This window comes from Chlorocebus sabaeus, chromosome 6 (genome assembly GCF_047675955.1).
Source record: "Chlorocebus sabaeus isolate Y175 chromosome 6, mChlSab1.0.hap1, whole genome shotgun sequence".
Classification (NCBI taxonomy): domain Eukaryota; kingdom Metazoa; phylum Chordata; class Mammalia; order Primates; family Cercopithecidae; genus Chlorocebus; species Chlorocebus sabaeus.
This window is the reverse complement of record NC_132909.1, coordinates 5,456,225-5,473,704: the sequence shown is the minus strand read 5'-3', so window position 1 is coordinate 5,473,704 and position 17,480 is coordinate 5,456,225. Positions and strand designations below refer to the sequence as shown.

The window sequence follows — 17,480 nt, the reverse complement described above, 5'->3', positions numbered from 1 at the left end:
TTTTCCTTTCACAAGCTTGTGACAGACATAATGCTTTGACACACTGATATTGCTTTATATAGATTTTCCATAACAGTAAACACAAATTAAGGTACTCCATGGAATTACATTATTTGACTTTTTTTTTTAAATGAAAGTCTCACATATTTATTACTGAACCCAGCCACCCAACACGTTCATAACAGAAAAAAAATATGTATTCCCAATAAAACGTGTCCAATTCTCCAGATAATGGTGACATTTTCAGCTTGACATTTCAATGGTAACATGATTGTGACACTCAGACAGCATAAATGTGTGTGCCATCTCATGTGCAATTTCTAATAGACACAGCTTGGTTCTTGTCCAATGTCTCCTTTTGGAGTTGTACCTGATTTTCTTACCAGTTTTCATCTGAATCCACTAGGAAATGGAACAATTTTGCTTTTGTTTCTTGGCCAGGAATCGCTTAATCCTGGAAGTGTTGTGAGAAGATCTGGTGAGAAGCAGAGTTAAGTACACACCACGATGGTGGAGAAAGGAAAGAGAAGAGGCTTGAATTTTTTTTTTTTTTTTTTTTGAGGAAAGTTCCGCTCTTGCCCTGGCTAGAGTGCAATGGCACCACCGTGGTTCACTGCAACCTCTGACCCTGGGTTCAAGGGATTCTCTGGCCTCAGCCTCCCGTGGAGCTAGGATTAGAAGTGGCCGCCACCATGCTAAGGAAAGAGAGAGACCCTCTCACATTGTATATTGTTTTATACTCAGTACCTGTTTTAAGAAAAAACAAGGAAGTAAAACCAAAGACAGGCAGCCCGGCGCCAGGCCCAAAACCAGGCCTGGGCCTGCCTGGCCTAAACCCAGTAGTTAAAAATCAACTCATAACTTAGCAACTGATGTTATTCATAGATTCCAGACATTGTATAGAAGATCACTGTGAAACTCCCTGCCCTGTTCTGTTTCTCTCTGACCACCGGTGCATGCAGACCCTGTCACATACCCCCTTGCTTGCCAAATCAATCACGACACTTCCATGTGAAATCTTTAGTGTTGTGAGCCCTTAAAAAGGACAGAAATTGTGCACTCGGGAGCTCGGATTTTAAGGCAGTAGCTTGCCGATGCTCCCAGCTGAATAAAGCCCTTCCTTCTACAACTTGGTGTCTCAGAGGTTTTGTCTGTGGCTCATCCTGCTACAATGCCAGCTAACTTTTATATTTTTAGTAGAGACCAGATTTCACCATGTTAACCAGACTGTTCTCGAACTCTATTGTTTCTGCTGTTAGCTGTCAGTCCTCTTCATTGCGGCATGAACAAGATTTATTTTTTTTTCTGTAAAACTGATGTGGTCTGCCTGCTGCTCCCTGCATCACCTTCAACACTGTCTTGTCCCAATTCAAAATGAGTTATCCATTTACAAACTGTTTTTTTGGGCATTGTCCCCATAACCTGTTCATAAAGCATCAATATTATTTCTCTACCCAAACTTTCCCACAAGTATTCTTTTTTTCGAGATAGTATCTTGCTCCGTCATTGCCCAGGCTGGTCTTGAATACCTGAGCTTACGTGACCCACCTGTCTCAGTCACTGAAAGTTCTGGGATTACAGGCCTGAGCCACTGCATCTGGTCTCATTGTAAATTTGATGTTTCTTCTTATTTCAAGTTTAGTAGAATTGATATTGCTTTGATAGAGTCTCTTTTCAAACTCATGTCTTATCCTTCTGAGTGCCTCAAACTAGAGCCTGTTCAGACAAGCTATAACAGATTTGTACCAATTTATTTTGGTCCAAAAAGTGTGAAATTCATGCACAATTTTCTCATAATACATATTTTTCCATGAGCTTCTTGAAGACCCCTTGTACTAGAAAAGTGTATTCAAAAGGATATATAAAAGGATTGTAGATATGCAAGTGCCACTTACTTCTGGGATGCAAGGATGGTTCAACATATTCAAGCAAATCAATGTGATATACCACTTGAAGAGAATGAAAGATGAAAACCACATCACCTCAGTAGATGGAGAAAAAGCATTTCACAAAATTCAACATCCAGTCATCATAGAAATCCTAAACAAAATAGATAGAGAAGGCAATTTACCTCAACAATGGAAATAACCAAGCACAGAAAATGGAATGCTTTTCCTATAGGATCTCACATAATTCAAGAATGCTGTCACCCCTTCTATTCAATAAATATTGTCTGCCCCACCCTGGCTAACACAGTGAAACCCCGTCTCTACTAAAAAAACAAAAAAATTAGCCCAGTGTGGTGGCAGGCACCTGTAGTCCCAGCTACTCGGTAGGCTGAGGCAGGAGAATGGCGTGAACCTGGGAGGTGGAGTTTGCAGTGAGCCAAGATCGTGCCACTGCACTCCAGCCTGGGCGACAGTGAGACTTGGTCTCAAAAAAAAAAAAACACACACACACACACACAACTGTCTCTCTTAGCCAGAGCAATTAAATAGCAAAAGAAATAAAACTCATCAAAATCAGAAAGAAAGAAATTTATATTTGTAGATGACTTGATATTCTGTGTAGAAAATTACAATGAGTCAACCAAAATATTACTGGAACTACTAAATAAATTCAGTGGATTTGCACAATATCAGCACCAAAAATTACATGAATTTCCACACATTAACAATAAGCAATTTTAAAAGAAAATTTAAACACTTCCATTTGCTAGAGAACTTAAAGAAATATGAATAAACATACAAAGCCAAGAAGTTTGTACCTTGAAATCTACAAATGTTGATCAAAATGGTTAAAAACATAGAGATACAACCCATATTGATAGTTTTGAAAAATTAATATTGTTAAATAATTATATAACCCAATGTGATTTAGATTTAACACAATACCCATAAAAATGCCTATCAGTTGACATTGCACCACAAAAGTGAAAATGGCCTGTTCCTGCCTTAACTGATAACATTACCTTGTGAAATTCCTTCTCCTGGCTCACCCTGGCTCAAAAGCTCCTCCACTGAGCACCTTGTGAACCCCACCTCTGCCAGCCAGAGAACAACCCCCTTTGATTATAATTTTCCATTACCTACCCAAATCTTATAAAATGGCTCCACCCCTATCTCCCTTCACTGAACTCTCTTTTCGGACTCAGCCCACCTGCACCCAGGTGATTAAAATGCTTTATTGCTCACAAAAAAAAAAAAAAAAAATCCCTATCAGTTTTTGTTAAACAAAAAACAGGCTGGAAAAGTGGCTCACATCTGTTGGCCACACTAGTCTCAAACTCCTGACCTTAAGAGATCTACCCACTTTGGCCTCCCAAAGTCCTGGCATTACAGGTGAGAGCCACCACACTCAGCCTAATCCTCTTAACATAAACAGTTTAATGTCAATCAATGCTTGAACTTAACGTTAAGTCAGCTCAAACTCGAGTCAATGCTAAATTGACTCTAATTCAATTAATGCTTGATGGTTTACTATACTCATTGCATTTGGAACTCAAATATAAATCAAAATCTCAAAAATAAATTTTCTGATATTTTGCAACGAGTGACTTCAGACTGAAGACCTTGCCACACGGATGACATTTGTAAGATTTCTGTCCATTATGGATTCCCTGATGTCTAATGAGGTGTGAACATGAAGTAAAGGCTTTGCCACAATCATCACACTTGTGAGGTTTCTCTCCTGTATGAATTCTCCTATGTTTTGCATAGGATGAAGCTTGACTGAAGACCTTGCCTCAATCATGACATTTGTAAGGTTTCTCTCCAGTATGAGTTCGCCAATGAACTGCAGTGTATGAATGATGTCTGAAGAATTTGCCACATTTACTACACTTGTAAGATCTCTCTTCATTATGGATTCTCCAATGATTTACAATGGTTGTAGCATTACTGAAGACTTTGTGACAATCATTACTTTAGTAAAGTTTCCCTATGCCATGGATTGCCTGATGGTGAATAAGCGTTGACTGTGCACTAAAGGCTTTGCCACACTCATTACACTTGTAAGGTTTCTCTCCAGTATGAATTCTAGTATGTTGTGCCACGTGTGAATAACACCTGAAAGCCTTGTCACAAACCTTACATTTGTATGGTTTCTCTCCAGTATGAACTCTCTGATGTTGTGCAAGGTATGAATCACTCCCAAAAGCCTTGTCACAAACCCTACATTTGTATGGTTTCTCTCCAGTATGAACTCTCCTATGTATTTCAAGGCGTGATTTGAAATTGAAAACTTTGTCACATTCTTCACATTTGTAAGGCTTCTCTCCAGTATGAAGTCTATGATGACATGCAAGTTGTGACTGTGTCCTAAAAACCTTGCCACAATCATTACACTTGTAAGGTTTCTCTCCAGTATGAAGTCTATGATGATATGCAAGACTTGATTTGTGATTAAAACTTTTGCCACATTCATTACACTTGTAACGTTTCTCTCCAGTATGAATGACCTTATGCATTACAAGAGATGAATTTTGAACGAAGGTCTTGCCACAGTCATTACACTTGTAAGGTTTCTCTCCAGTGTGAATTACAGTATGTTGTGCCAGGTGTGAATCACGTCTGAAAGCCTTGTCACAAACCTTACATTTGTATGGTTTCTCTCCAGTGTGAATTCTCCTATGTCTTTCAAGGTGTGATTTGCGACTGAAAACTTTGTCACATTCTTTACATTTGTAAGGTTTCTCTCCAGTATGAAGTCTATGATGACGTGCAAGGTTTGATTGTTGATTAAAAACCTTGCCACATTCATTACACTTGTAAGGTTTCTCTCCAGTATGAACTGTCTTGTGAACTAAGAGGGCTGAATTGCCACCAAACCTCTTACCACACTCGTTACACTTGTAAGGTTTTTCTCCAGTATGAAGTCTATAATGACATGCAAAGTGTGCTTTTTTATTAAAAAACTTGCCACATTTATTACACTTGTAACGTTTCTCTCCAGTGTGACATCTACAATGGCGTGCAAGGTATCGCCTCTGATTAAAGATCTTGCCACATATGTCACATTTATATTGTTTCTCTTCTAAATGGATTATCTGATGTTTTTTAAAGAGTGAGCGACAATTAAAGGATTTGCCATTCTCATGACATTGGAAAGATTTTACTTTCATGTGTACATCCTGGTTTTGTGTGAGTAATGAAGAATGGGAGAAATTATTCCCATAGTTATTAGAAACATGGGTTTTGGGCCTACAAGAAATTCTTTGGGTTGTTGGAACTGAGGAGGCATTGTTGATAGACTTCTCCACTTGATTATCAATTTTCCCTTTGGGCTGAGATATGTGCAGTTCAGGCAGATGCGAATGAAAGCTTGATCTAAGCTGATCTTTAATAGGCTTATTTCCAGCATGCCTTTGATCATATTTGTCTGTACTACCTGTCAACATTTTTATTTCTGTCATGGATACTTCATGGGCATTTGTTTCATCTTCTTGCCACTGAAACACAAAGTCATGAATATCTTTCTCAATTTCCTGGAAGCAACTTTCTCCAATGTGATGACTTGCTTGTCTTTGTAATGTCCCTGTGTGGACCACTTCTGTATTGCCTTGCCCTGTTGATGAGAACTTCTTCATCCTGCATTTGGAAGAGACAGCTACAAAATATAAACACCAATAGGTTTCCAATTAAGTACAGATGGTATATATTACTGAAATGTGTAAGTAAGACACCAAAAACAACACTGATTTTAAACTTCCCAAACATGAGCTTCAAAGTTTAGGAACACAAAAGGAGGAATATTCTTTAATAAATGAAGGGCGATTACATGTCCTTCAAATCATTTCTATGGAATTCTATTTCCAGTATCATGACAAAACACTGATAGGGCACAAACATGTATAAGCCTAAAGTAAGAAATATTTGTCCACTGTGACCCTAAAGTGTGTCATAGTTTGCAAAAAATTTATCACTGTCACAACAAGAAGAAGAAAAAAATATATTCTTCATATTTACAGCATATTTACTGTATAGCAATAAATGCTAAAGGACTGGACAATGTATTATATTGGTAAATAATCCACAACAAGTTCTTGTAAGGATAATCAAAATCAATGAAAATTCTGTATTATCAAACAATCATAGCACTGAGAAGACAACAAAAGATTATGAAAACTAGCCAGGTGCTGTTGCCCATGCCTGTAGTCCCAGCTACTTGGGAAGCTGAGATACAAGAATCACTTTAAGCCAAGAGGCAAAGGTTGCAGTGAGCCAACATCGCACCACTGCACCCCAGCCTGGGTGACAAAGTGAGACTTCGAGTCAAAAAAAAAAAAAAAAAAAAAACAGGGCGTAGGGGCTCACATCAGTAATCCCACTATTTTGGGAGGCCAAGGCAGGTGGATCTCCTCAGATTAGGAGTACAACCAGCCTGGCCATCATGGTAAAACCCCATCTCTACTAAAAATACAAAAAGTAGCCAGGCGTGGTCATGGGCACCTGTAATCCCAGCTACTTGGGAGGCTGAGGCAGGAGAATTGCTTGAATCTGGGAGGCGAAGACTGTGTGGTACATTGAGATCATTCCACTGCACTCCAGCCTGAGCAACAAAGTGAGACTCCATCTCAAAAAAAAAAAGAAAATGTTAATACCATATTTTTCTGAATAACTGTTACAAAATTACCTATATCCACGTGGAACAGGTACTCTGTGACTTCTTAAAACATTTTTTGTATTTTTATTGTTTTGAGATGGAGTCTCGCTCTGTCACCCAAGTTGGAGTGCAATGGCACAATCTGGGTTCACTGCAACCTCAACCTCCAGGGTTCAAGCAATTCCCCTGCCTCAGCCTCCTGAGTAGCTGGGATTACAAGCATGCCCCACCATGCCCAGCTAATTTGTGTATGTTTAGTAGAGATGGGGTTTCACCACATAGGCCAGGCTGGTCTCAAACTCCTGACCTCAGGTGACCCACATGTCTTGGCCTCCTAAATCCCAGGATTACAGGCATGACCCACTGCACCTGGAGGCACTTTTCACATTAATGAGTGGAATGCATCAGTTATATTGCATACCACGTACTGAAAACTCACATGTAAAGTCATAAAAATCAATAATAAAATATTGTAACCCACGATAAAACAAGCAAGAAACTAATAAGTAGATTTATACAGCCTACAGAATTTTAAACAATTCCCTCTTGAGAAAAAAGCCGGCCAGGCACGGTGGCTCACGCCTGTAATCCCGACACTTTGGGAGGCCGAGGCGGGCAGATCACGAGGTCAGGAGATCGAGACCATCCTGGCTAACACAGTGAAACTCTGTCTCTACTAAAAATACAAAAAATTAGTCGGGCGTGGTGGCGGGTGCCTGTAGTCCCAGCTACGCGGGAGGCTGAGGCAGGAGAATGGTGTGAACCCTGGGGGACAGAGCTTGCAGTGAGCCGAGATCGCACCACTGCACTCCAGCCTGGGTGACAGAGTAAGACTTCGCCTAAAAAAAAAAAAAACAACAAAAAGAAAAAAGCCACAACTTGTTCTTACGACCAGTACACAACATAAGAGATGAAATACATGTTAACATCACTACCTTCTAATACATGGGGTCAAGAAAATATACAGCATTATAAGGAATAAGAATTGACTATGGCTGGGCATGGTGGCTCATGCCTGTAATCCCAGGACTTTGGGAGGCCAAGGCGGTGGATCACCCAAGGTCAGGAGTTCTAGAACAGCCTGGCCAACATGGTGAAACCCCATCTCAACTAAAAATACAAAAATTACCCAGGCATGGTGGCAGGTGCCTGTAATCCCAGTTACTCCAAAGAGCCGAGGCAGGAGAACCACTTGACACTGGGAGGCAGAGGTTGCAGCAGTGAGCCTAGATTGTGCCACTGCATTCCAGCCTGGGGAACTAGAGAGAGACTTCGTCTCAAAAAAAGAGAATTGAATAATGGCCGGGTGCAGTGGTGCATGCCCGTAATCACAGCACTTTTGGAGGCTGACGCAGGCAGATCATGAGGTCATAAGTTCGAGACCAGCCTGGACAACATGGTGAAACCCCATCTCTACTAAAAATACAAAAAAATTAGCTGTGCTTAGTGGTGGGTGCCTTTAACCCCAGCTACTTGGGAGGCTGAAGCAGGAATCATTTGTATCTGGGAGGCTGAGGTTGCAGTGAGCCGAGATCATGCTACTGCACTCCAGCCTGGGCGAGAGAATGAGACTCCATCTCAAAAAAATAAAATAAAATAAATAACTACTCTCCTCAAAGAAGCTTTGGTAGATTTGGCATTCTCTAATAGGATGTTCCGGCAGACGGAGACTTTGAGAGAATTGAGCCATGGGTGTTGACTACCAGTGAATACTAATAGTGCATTTATAAAGAGACATTAAAGAGCTCATTGCCTGTTCCTCTTTCCACCATATCAGGACGCGGCAGGAAGATGGCCAAGTTAAACCATGAAGAAGGCTCTCACCAGGAAACAATGTGGCTGGCACCTTGCTCTTGGATTTCTTGCTTTCCAAATTCATGAGAAATAAATTTCTGTATCTCAAGCCTCCCAGTTTAAGCTATTTCCTTTTTTGTTTGTTTTTGAGACTGAGTCATGCTCTATCACCCAGGCTGGAGTGTAGTGGCACGATTATCCTACCTCAAGTGATTCTCCCTCCTCAGCCCAGAGTCTCACTCTGTCACCCGGGCTGGAGTATGGTGGTGTGATCTTGGCTCACTGCAACCTCCACTTCCTGGGTTTAAGTGATTCTCCTGCCTCAGCCTCCCAGGTAGCTGGGATTACAGGTGCACACTACCATGAACAGCTAACTTTCGAGATGGAATTTCACCATGTTGGCCAGGCTTGTCTCAAACTCTTGACCTCAAGTGATTGGCCTGTCTCAGCCTCCCAAAGTGCTGGAATTATGGGTGTGAGCAACTGCACCTGGCCTATTTTTGACATTTAGTAGATTCGAGGTTTCACCATGTTGTCCAGACTGGTCTCAAGCTCCAGACCTCAAGCAATCTGCCCACCTTGGGTTCTGAAAGTGCTAGGATTAGAGGAGTGAGCCACCCCAGCTGGCCAGTCTAAGCTATTTCTAACAAGACAGTGAAATGACAGAGACAGGAAAAAGAGCAGCTCATCATCATCACCGAAGCCCGACAAATCTAATGAAACAAAGGAAAAACTTGCAATACTTGAAACCATCTAATAGCAATAACACGTTTTATTTTATTTATTTTTATTTTTTAAAGACGGCGTCTCGCTCTGTCGCCCAGGCTGGAGTGCAGTGGCGTCATCTCAGCTTACTGCAAGCTCCGACGCCTTCCGGGTTCATGCCATTCTCCTGCCTCGGCCTCCGGATTAGCTGGGACTACAGGTGCCCGCCACCATGCCTGGCTAAGTTTTGGTATTTTTAGTAGAGATGGGGTTTCACCATGGTAGCCAGGATGGTGTCAATCTCTTGACCTCGTGATCCGCCCCGCTCAGCCTCCCAAAGTGCTGGGATTACAAGCGTGAGCCACCGGGCCCAGCCAGTAATACCATGTTTTAAAAACACTGAGGCAGGCTGGGCACGGTGGCTCATGCCAGTAATCCCAGCATTTTGGGAGGCTGAGGCGGGAGGATCATGTGGTCAGGAGATTGAGACAATCCTGGCTAACAAGCTGAAACCCCATCTCTACTAAAAAACACAAAAAATTAGCCCAGTGTGTTGGCAGTCACCTGTAGTCCCAGCTACTTGGGAGGCTGAGGCAGGAGAATCACTTGAAACTGGGAGTTGGAGGTTGCAGTGAGCCAAGATCACACCACTGCACTTTAGCCTGGGTGACAGAGACTGTCTCAAAGAAAACAAAACAAAACAAAACAAAAATGAAAGAAGGCTAAACAGTAACTGCAACCCACAAGCACATACAAAGTTTTCCAGTAAAGGTAAATAAAAAAACAGATAGGCCAGGCATGGTGGTTCATGCCTGTAATCCCAGCACTTTGGAAGGACGAGCCAGGCAGATCACCTGAGGTTGGGAGTTCAAGACTACCCTAATCTACAAGGAGAAACCCTGTCTCTACTAAAAATACAAAATTAGCTGGGCATAGTGGCTCATGCCTGTAACCCCAGGTAGTCAGGAGGCTGAGGGAGGAGAATTGCTTGAACCCGGAGACGGAGGTTGTAGTGAGCCGAGATCGCAGGACTGAATTTCAGCCTAAGTGACGACAGCAAAACTATGTCTCATAAATACATAAATTAACAAAAGGACAGATACAGAAACTGGCATATGTGTACCTTTTCTTCATAACTAAACTTTTTTTTCATATTATTTAAAATTAAAAGTCATGAAAAAACACTAAATATATGCTAATGAAAATGCAACATGCACAGAAATAATTCTGACAAATAAAAAAGTTCTCTTGGAGAAGTAGTAGTTTTTGCAGATTATGGATTTTTTTTTTTTTTTTTGAGATGGAGGCTCAGGCTGGAGTGCAATGGTGCGATCCTGGTTCACTGCAACCTCTACCTCCTGGGTTCAAGTGACTCTCCTGGATCAGCCTCCTGAGTAGTTGGAATTACAGCTGCCCACCACTGTGCCTGGCTACATTTTGTAATTATAGTACAGATGAAGTTTCACCATGTTAACCAGGCTGGTTATAAACTTACCTCAGGTGATCCACCCCACTCAGCCTCTCAAAGTGCTGGGATTAGAGGCGTGAGCCACTGCACCCAACCGGGTAACAGAAATTTTAAGTTTCATTATTATACTATAAGTTTAAGATGTTTAACATACCTGCAACAATAACCTTGGCCCAAATATCAATACAACACACTTCACTTCTGCATACTGAAAGGAATGGACACTAACGTGGTTGTTATATTCACCCTGGAATCATGCTTCAACCACTTACATGTTTACTAAGAACTAAAAGACAAAACTATCTAAAATAATAACAATGGTTGGGCACGGCAGCTCACGCCTGTAATCCCAGCCCTTTGGGAAGCCAACACAGGTGAATCACTTGAGATCAGGAGTTTGAGACCAGCCTGGCCAACATGGTGAAACCCTGTCTCTACTAAAAACACAAAGTTAGCTGGGCATGGCGGTGAGTGCCTGCAGTCCCACTACCCAGAAAGCTGGGGCACAAGAATCCTGTGAGCCCGAAAGGCAGAGGCTGTGGTTAGCCAAGATTACACCACTGCACTGTAGACCGAGCGACAGAGTGAGACTCTGTCATAAGAAAAGAAAGAGCAGAGAGATAAGCAGGGGCAAAGAAAGATGTCCTTTCAAAGATCTCAGGATTTAAACTTTCCTTTTCCCACAGAATTCTCCCACTTGCAGAGTTTCCCCACACACTAGTGGAAGGTGGAGCTTCCACTCTGCCCATCTGAGCTCTTACCTGCCTTTACACCTGTAATACATTCCCTCCCAGCTGGATTTTGTTGCTATTTTCACTTCACTCTCCATGGTCCAGGGCTCTTTCCCTTGCTCCAACATGGAGACAGCAGGTCAGAAAGAGACTCCTGCTTATAAAAAGACAGGACCATGATGTGCTGGAGCTTTTCTAGAGTCTCAGCCCTACGTTTCTGTAGGAAAGAAGACATTACAGATGGATGTAGGAAAATATTTCACTAATTGCTCCACTGACTGCCTCCTTCTGAATGCTGAAGGAGCATTGTAATATGTAATACGTGGACATCGAGCTCTCTTCCAAGAACTACTGAATTGAAAGCACAGGAGAAGCAAACAGGGAACTGGATATCTTTAAAGTCGGCCATAAGATTTTGTTTTTGCTTTTTGAGACAGAGTCTTGCTCTGTCACCCAGGCTGGAGTGCAGTGGTGTGCTGTCAGCTCACTACAACCTTCTCCTCATAGGTTTGAGTTATTCTCTTTCCTCAGCCTTTCTAGGAGCTGGGATTACAGGCGTGCACCAACACGTCCGGCTAATTTTTGTATTTTTAGTAGAGACTGAGTTTCTCCATATTTGCCAGGCTGGTCTCGAACTCCTGATCTAAAGTGATCCACACACCTCAGTCTCCCAAGATGCCGGGATGACAGACATGAGCCACCATACCCAGGCTGCCATAAAGTTTTATCCCTACTTTAGTCCTGAAGCTCCCACAGAGGTATCATGAAGAATGCAGAACATCTAAACAAAGGGGACAGTGAAAGTCCAGATGCTACATCATGAAGCTTTTCATTTCAAAATCAATATGGCTTCCATTTTAGTCAAGCAAGGATGTGGCACCCAAGAGAAACAAGAGAAAATGCAAAGATTCACAGGAGCACATCCCCAGGAGGGAAGTTATCCTCACCCAGGGAGACCAGGTTCCTATAATTCTCCAACATCACATCTCTGTATAGAGTCCTCTGAGCAGGGTCCAGGCATTTCCACTCCTCCTGAGAGAATTCTATGGCCACATCCCTGAATGTCAATAGACCCTGAAATGAAAACATATTTTAACCAAATGGTTATGGGAGGAGTTCTTATCTTTACAGAAAATAAGAAGAGGAGAGAGGGGAAAGTGTGGATTTAATTGTAGTGAATGTTCTGATAAATCCAAGTAAGGGATTTTTTACCACATGACGTCTTTTTCTTTTCTTTTCATTTTTTTTGAGATGGAGTCTCACTCTGTCACCCAGGCTGGAGTGCAGTGGCATGATCTTGGCTCACTGCAAGCTCTACTTCCCAGGTTCACGCCATTCTCCTCCCTCAGCCTCCCAAGTAGTGGTGCTACTGGCGCCCTCCACCACGCCCTGCTAATTTTTTTGTATTTTTAGTAGAGACAGGTTTTCACTGTGTTAGCCAGGATGGTCTCAATCTCCTGACCTTGTGATCCGCCTGCCTCGGCCTCCCAAAGTGCTGGGATGACAGGCATGAGTCACCACACCTGGCCTCACATGATGTCTTTATTATACTTCTTGAAGAGGTCAAGACACTCTGTCAGTATGAATTTCTTATGTTTGTAAAAAATACAAGAAATAAATTTAAAAATCAATGCAGAGTTTCTATTATAGAAATGTTTGAAACTTTTATGGACACACCAAATGACATTCAGTAGCTGGATGAGACCAAGCACGAGTGATGTCTTCACAGATGATAACGCCCACAGTGAAAGATCAGTCAGACACAGTGACACGTGCCTGTAATCCCAGCTACGTGGGAGGCTGAGGCAGGAGAATGGCTTGATCCCAGGAGGCAGAGGTTGCCGTGACCCCAGATCGCATCACTGCACTCCACCCTGGGCAACAGAAACTCCATCTCAAAAAAAAATAAAAAATTAGCCAGGTGTGATGGCAGGCACCTGTGGTTCCAATTACTTGGAAGGCTGAGATAGGAGGATGGCTTGACCCTGAGGGTGGAGGTTGTAGTGAGCTACAATCACGCCAGGGCACTCTAGCCTAGACAACAAAGTGAGACCCCATCTCAAAATAAAACACATGAAAACAAAATTACTCAAAGTACAAAATCCATTTTGTAAATGTTCACAAAATAACTGAGGGAAGACAGAGATCCTCTCACATTGTTTTATACTCAGTACCTGTTTTAAGAAAAAAAAACAAGGAAGTGAAACCAGACAGGCGCCCCGGCACCAGGCCCAAAACCAGGCCTGGGCCTGCCTGGCCTAAACCTACTAGTTAAAAATCAACTACATTGTAGAGAAGAACATTATGAAACTCCCTGCTCTGTTCTGTTTCACTCTGACCACACAGCGCATGAAACCCCTGTCACGTATCCCCTAGATTGATCAATCATGACCCTTTCATGTGAAATCTTTAGTATTGTGAACCCTTAAGAGGGACAGAAATTGTGCACTCGGGGAGCTCGGATTTTAAGGCAGTAGCTTGCCGATGCTCCCAGCTGAATAAAGCCCTTCCTTCTACAACTTGGTGTCTGAGGGGCTTTGTCTGCGGCTCATCCTGCTAACATAACAAAACCTACACAGACTCACAAAAAACTAAATGTTAATACAAAGGGTTGTCATTTGTCCCAGATTTTCAAACTATAAAAGATTTTCAAAATATATGTGTGTGTATATATGTATATGTGTATATGTGTGGGGGTGTGTATCTATATACACACACATATACACGTATATATACATACATACACATGCATGTATACATATACACATGCATACATATATGTGTACATACATACACATGTATACATATACACATGTGCACACATGTATACATATACACACATGTATACATATATACACATGTATACACATATACATACATATATACATATATGTATACACATATATATAGGTTTTAAATATACAAAAAGTAGCAAGTTTTGTTTAACTGAAGAGGAATCTCATCTTGCTGGAAAAGGACACTTTGGCAGTTGGGGGCAGGGGGGAATCTTGTCAGATCTAAGAAAATAGGAAACGCCCCTTCCTGGAGGAAGCAATCACCCTTTAACCTGCCTGGCCTAGAGGATGGAGAATCATTTGAACCCAGGAGGCAGATGTTGCAGTAAGCCAAGATCATGCCACTGCACTCCAGCCTGGGTGACAGAGCAAGACTCTGTTTCAGAAACAAATAACAAAAATAATAATAGGTGGAATGAGAATATGGCTTTATCCTGTAGAATAAAAAAAAAAAATAAGTACTACTCCCATATTTGAGAAAAAGTATAACCATTTTTACCAAAAGCCTGCTTCACAAGTCTCTCCATAGTAACACCACTGTCTCCATAAGCGTAATGTGCTAAGAATAGTTTAATGAACATAGTAACACCACTGTCTCCATAAGCGTAATGTGCTAAGAATAGTTTAATGATTAATCTCCTATAATTTATGTTGATTCCATATTCTTAACATGATGATGGAATCATTCATGTATCATTCATTTCCATTTTATCAATTTATTTATTTAAGACAGAGTTTTGCTCTTGTTGCCTGGGCTGGAGTGCAATGGTGCAATCTCAGGTCACTGCAACCTCCGCCTCTCGATTTCAAGTGATTCTTCTGCCTCAGCCTCCTGAGTAGCTGTGATTGCAGGCACATGCCACCATGCCTGGCTAATTTTGCATTTTTACTAGAGATAGGGCTTCTCCATGTTGGTCAGGCTCACTCAATTACCTAAAAATGTAGTATAAAATCAGGGAGAAAAGATTTCCATTATTGGTCTCCTTTTCTAGAATTTACAATGTACTCTGTGCACATGAATACATGACTTCCATTGGCAGCTGCCCTAATCCTGGTCCACAGAGAACTGACAGAGCATCCAGATGTGGCCCCTGAACAATCCCTGCTGCCCAACAGCACTCACACCACGGGACCCTCACCCCATCTCCATCCATGTCTGGTGTGAGCCCTTCCCAGGCCCATGCCCAGTGCCGCCTCTTCCCAAGTTCATGTCACTGGGTCACAAGAGATGGAATCTAAGCGAGATGAGAGGGACTGAGGGAAGGCATGGGTGAGTGTGAGCAAACCTGTCAGGCAGGACGCTTCAGACTCAGAGAAGATCCCCCACTCCAAGGCCCAGCTTTTCTGAAAGGAAGGAGACAGAACAATCCACCGAGAATATCATCTCACCTGAGGAAGAGCCATCCCTGACTCCTCTGCTTTCCTCTTCCTCTTCCGGGTTTCTTCCTCACATACCAAGAGTCTTTAGAAGTCAATCCTGAATGTTAAAAATATGCTGTTTATTGCTCAGAATCAACACACCCCCTCCCTGTAACACAATGACACATACAAAGGAGACCTCAGTCTGAGGAAGTACGGTCCCCCCTGCTGCCCATCACACCAGGGATGATAAACCCCTATAGGAAACTCCCACTCCCCTTCAGGAGAAGCCCCCACACATGCTGCAGCAGTGGGGAGCTGGGTTGGAAGAAGCTCCCCTTCAGAGCACAGACCCAGCCCTGACCAAACCCCATGCAGAGGCTGGATGTGGTGGCTCACGCCTGTCATCTCAGCACTCTGGGAGACCAAGGTGGGTACACTGCTTGAGCTCAGAAGTTTGAGACCGGCCTGGGCAACATGGTGAAACCCCATCGATACCAAAAATACAAATACTTAGCCAGGTATGGTGGTGCACGTCTGTGTTTCTGTCATCCCAGCTACTTAGGAAGCTGAGGTGGAAGCATCACTTGAACTCAGAAGTTCGAGACCAGCCTGGCAAACATGGTGAAATCCTGTGTCTACTAAAAATACAAAAATTGGGCCGGGTGCAATGACTCAAGCCTGTAATACTAGCACTCTGAAAGGCCGAGGTGGGTGGATTACTTGAGGTCAGGAGTTCGAAACCATCCTGGCCAATGTGGTGAAACCTTGTCTCTACTAAAAATACAAAAGTAGCTGGGCTTGGTGGGCATCTGTAATCCCAGCTACTCAGAAGGCTGAGGTTGGAGGATCACTTGAACCTGGGATGTGAAGTTTGCAGTGAGCCGATATTACACCACTGCACTCCAGCTTGAGTAACAGAATAAGACTCTAAAATAAAATACAAATACAAAAATTAGCCGGGTGTGGTGGCACACACCTGTAATCTCAGCTACTTGGGAGGTTGAGGCATAAGAATCACTTGAACCCAGGAGACAGAGGTTGCAGTGAGCCAAGATCACGAGACTGCATTCACAGCCCGGAGGACAGAGTGAGACCTTTTTTTTTTTTTTAAGTCCTAGTTTCTGATGTGATTGACACAGATAATAAACCGGAGTAATGTGATAGAGACTGACAGGCAGAGGGAACTTCAGATGGCAGTGGGAGGGCATGGGAGACATCTCTGAGCCTAGACCTGAAGGAGGAGAAAGGGACAGGACAGCATCATAAATGAGCTGCCAAGGGACATAGGGTAAGAGCAGGACAATGACCAGAGACAGGAAGGGTTTTGGAGTTTGGAAAAAGAGAAAAGCAAATGTGACTGGGGCAGAGGGAGTCAGGAGATGAGGGCAAGCTCCCAGGCAGAGGCTGGACACTGGCAGGGGCCCTGGACACAGGGCTGTGGAGCCACAGTGAAGAGCTGGACTTCTGTCCCAGGGAACACAGGAAGCCGGTGGAGGGTTCCCTGCCAGGGACTGAATGACCTGCTTTGGATTTAGCTGTGCTAGCCTCACAGTGAAAACATTTTCACAAGAGTTACCCTGAGAAGGTCTGAGATGAGTACGAAGATGTGCCTGAATTCTTACATGGGGGCCTGGAAGGGCTAATGGGGAGGGTTGGTCTTTATCACCCCATCCTTTAGAATTAGAGAAGTATCTTTCACATACCTGGGCTAAAGAAACTTCTTTTGCAAGGTTCTGATACCATTGATTCCCGACATTTAATTTTTCCTTATGAGAAAAGTACAGTAACATTTACAAAATGCAGCAATGTAAACACACAACTACTGACCTTGAAAACAGGGAGGCCGAGGTGGGCAGATCACCTGAGGTCAGGAGTTGGAGACCAGCTTGGCCTACATGTAGGAACCCCGTCTCTACTAGAAATACAAAAATTATCCAGGCGTGGTGGCGCACGGCTGTAATCCCAGCTTCTCAGCAAGGCTGAGGCAGGAGAATCGCTTGAACCCAGGAGGTTGAAGTTGCGGTGAGCCAAGATCCCGCCATTGCACTTCAGCCTGGGCAACAAGAACAAAACTGCATCTCA

The 17,480-nt window shown here is 42.9% G+C and overlaps 2 protein-coding genes across 24 annotated transcripts in view; both read right to left on the bottom strand.

Moving 5' to 3' along the window:
• Nucleotides 1-15,534, bottom strand: part of ZNF320 (zinc finger protein 320) — a 42,279-nt gene extending 26,745 nt beyond the window's left edge. For 19 of the 23 annotated variants that reach the window (XR_012093097.1, XM_073016050.1, XM_073016051.1 and 16 more), the window contains exon 1: nt 384-2,034. Coding sequence is in view for 1 of the 23 variants with exons in the window: in XM_073016055.1 (XP_072872156.1) it covers nt 15,426-15,440 (15 nt within the window). In the remaining 22 variants the exon portion in view is untranslated. Of the gene's footprint in view, nt 1-383; nt 2,035-15,425 lie in introns of those variants that run through there. The other 4 variants (XM_073016063.1, XM_073016073.1, XM_073016056.1 and 1 more) reach the window with 3 other exon arrangements.
• On the bottom strand, nt 3,538-15,534 carry LOC103235554 (uncharacterized). Its single transcript, XM_073016047.1, has 3 exons — nt 15,426-15,534; nt 12,189-12,315; nt 3,538-5,547 (listed from the first exon to the last, which is right to left on the bottom strand). The coding sequence occupies exons 1-3, from the start codon at nt 15,438-15,440 to the stop codon at nt 3,866-3,868; spliced, it is 1,824 nt and encodes a 607-aa protein (XP_072872148.1). The 5' UTR covers nt 15,441-15,534; the 3' UTR covers nt 3,538-3,865.
• Nucleotides 15,535-17,480: the final 1,946 nt, after the last annotated feature.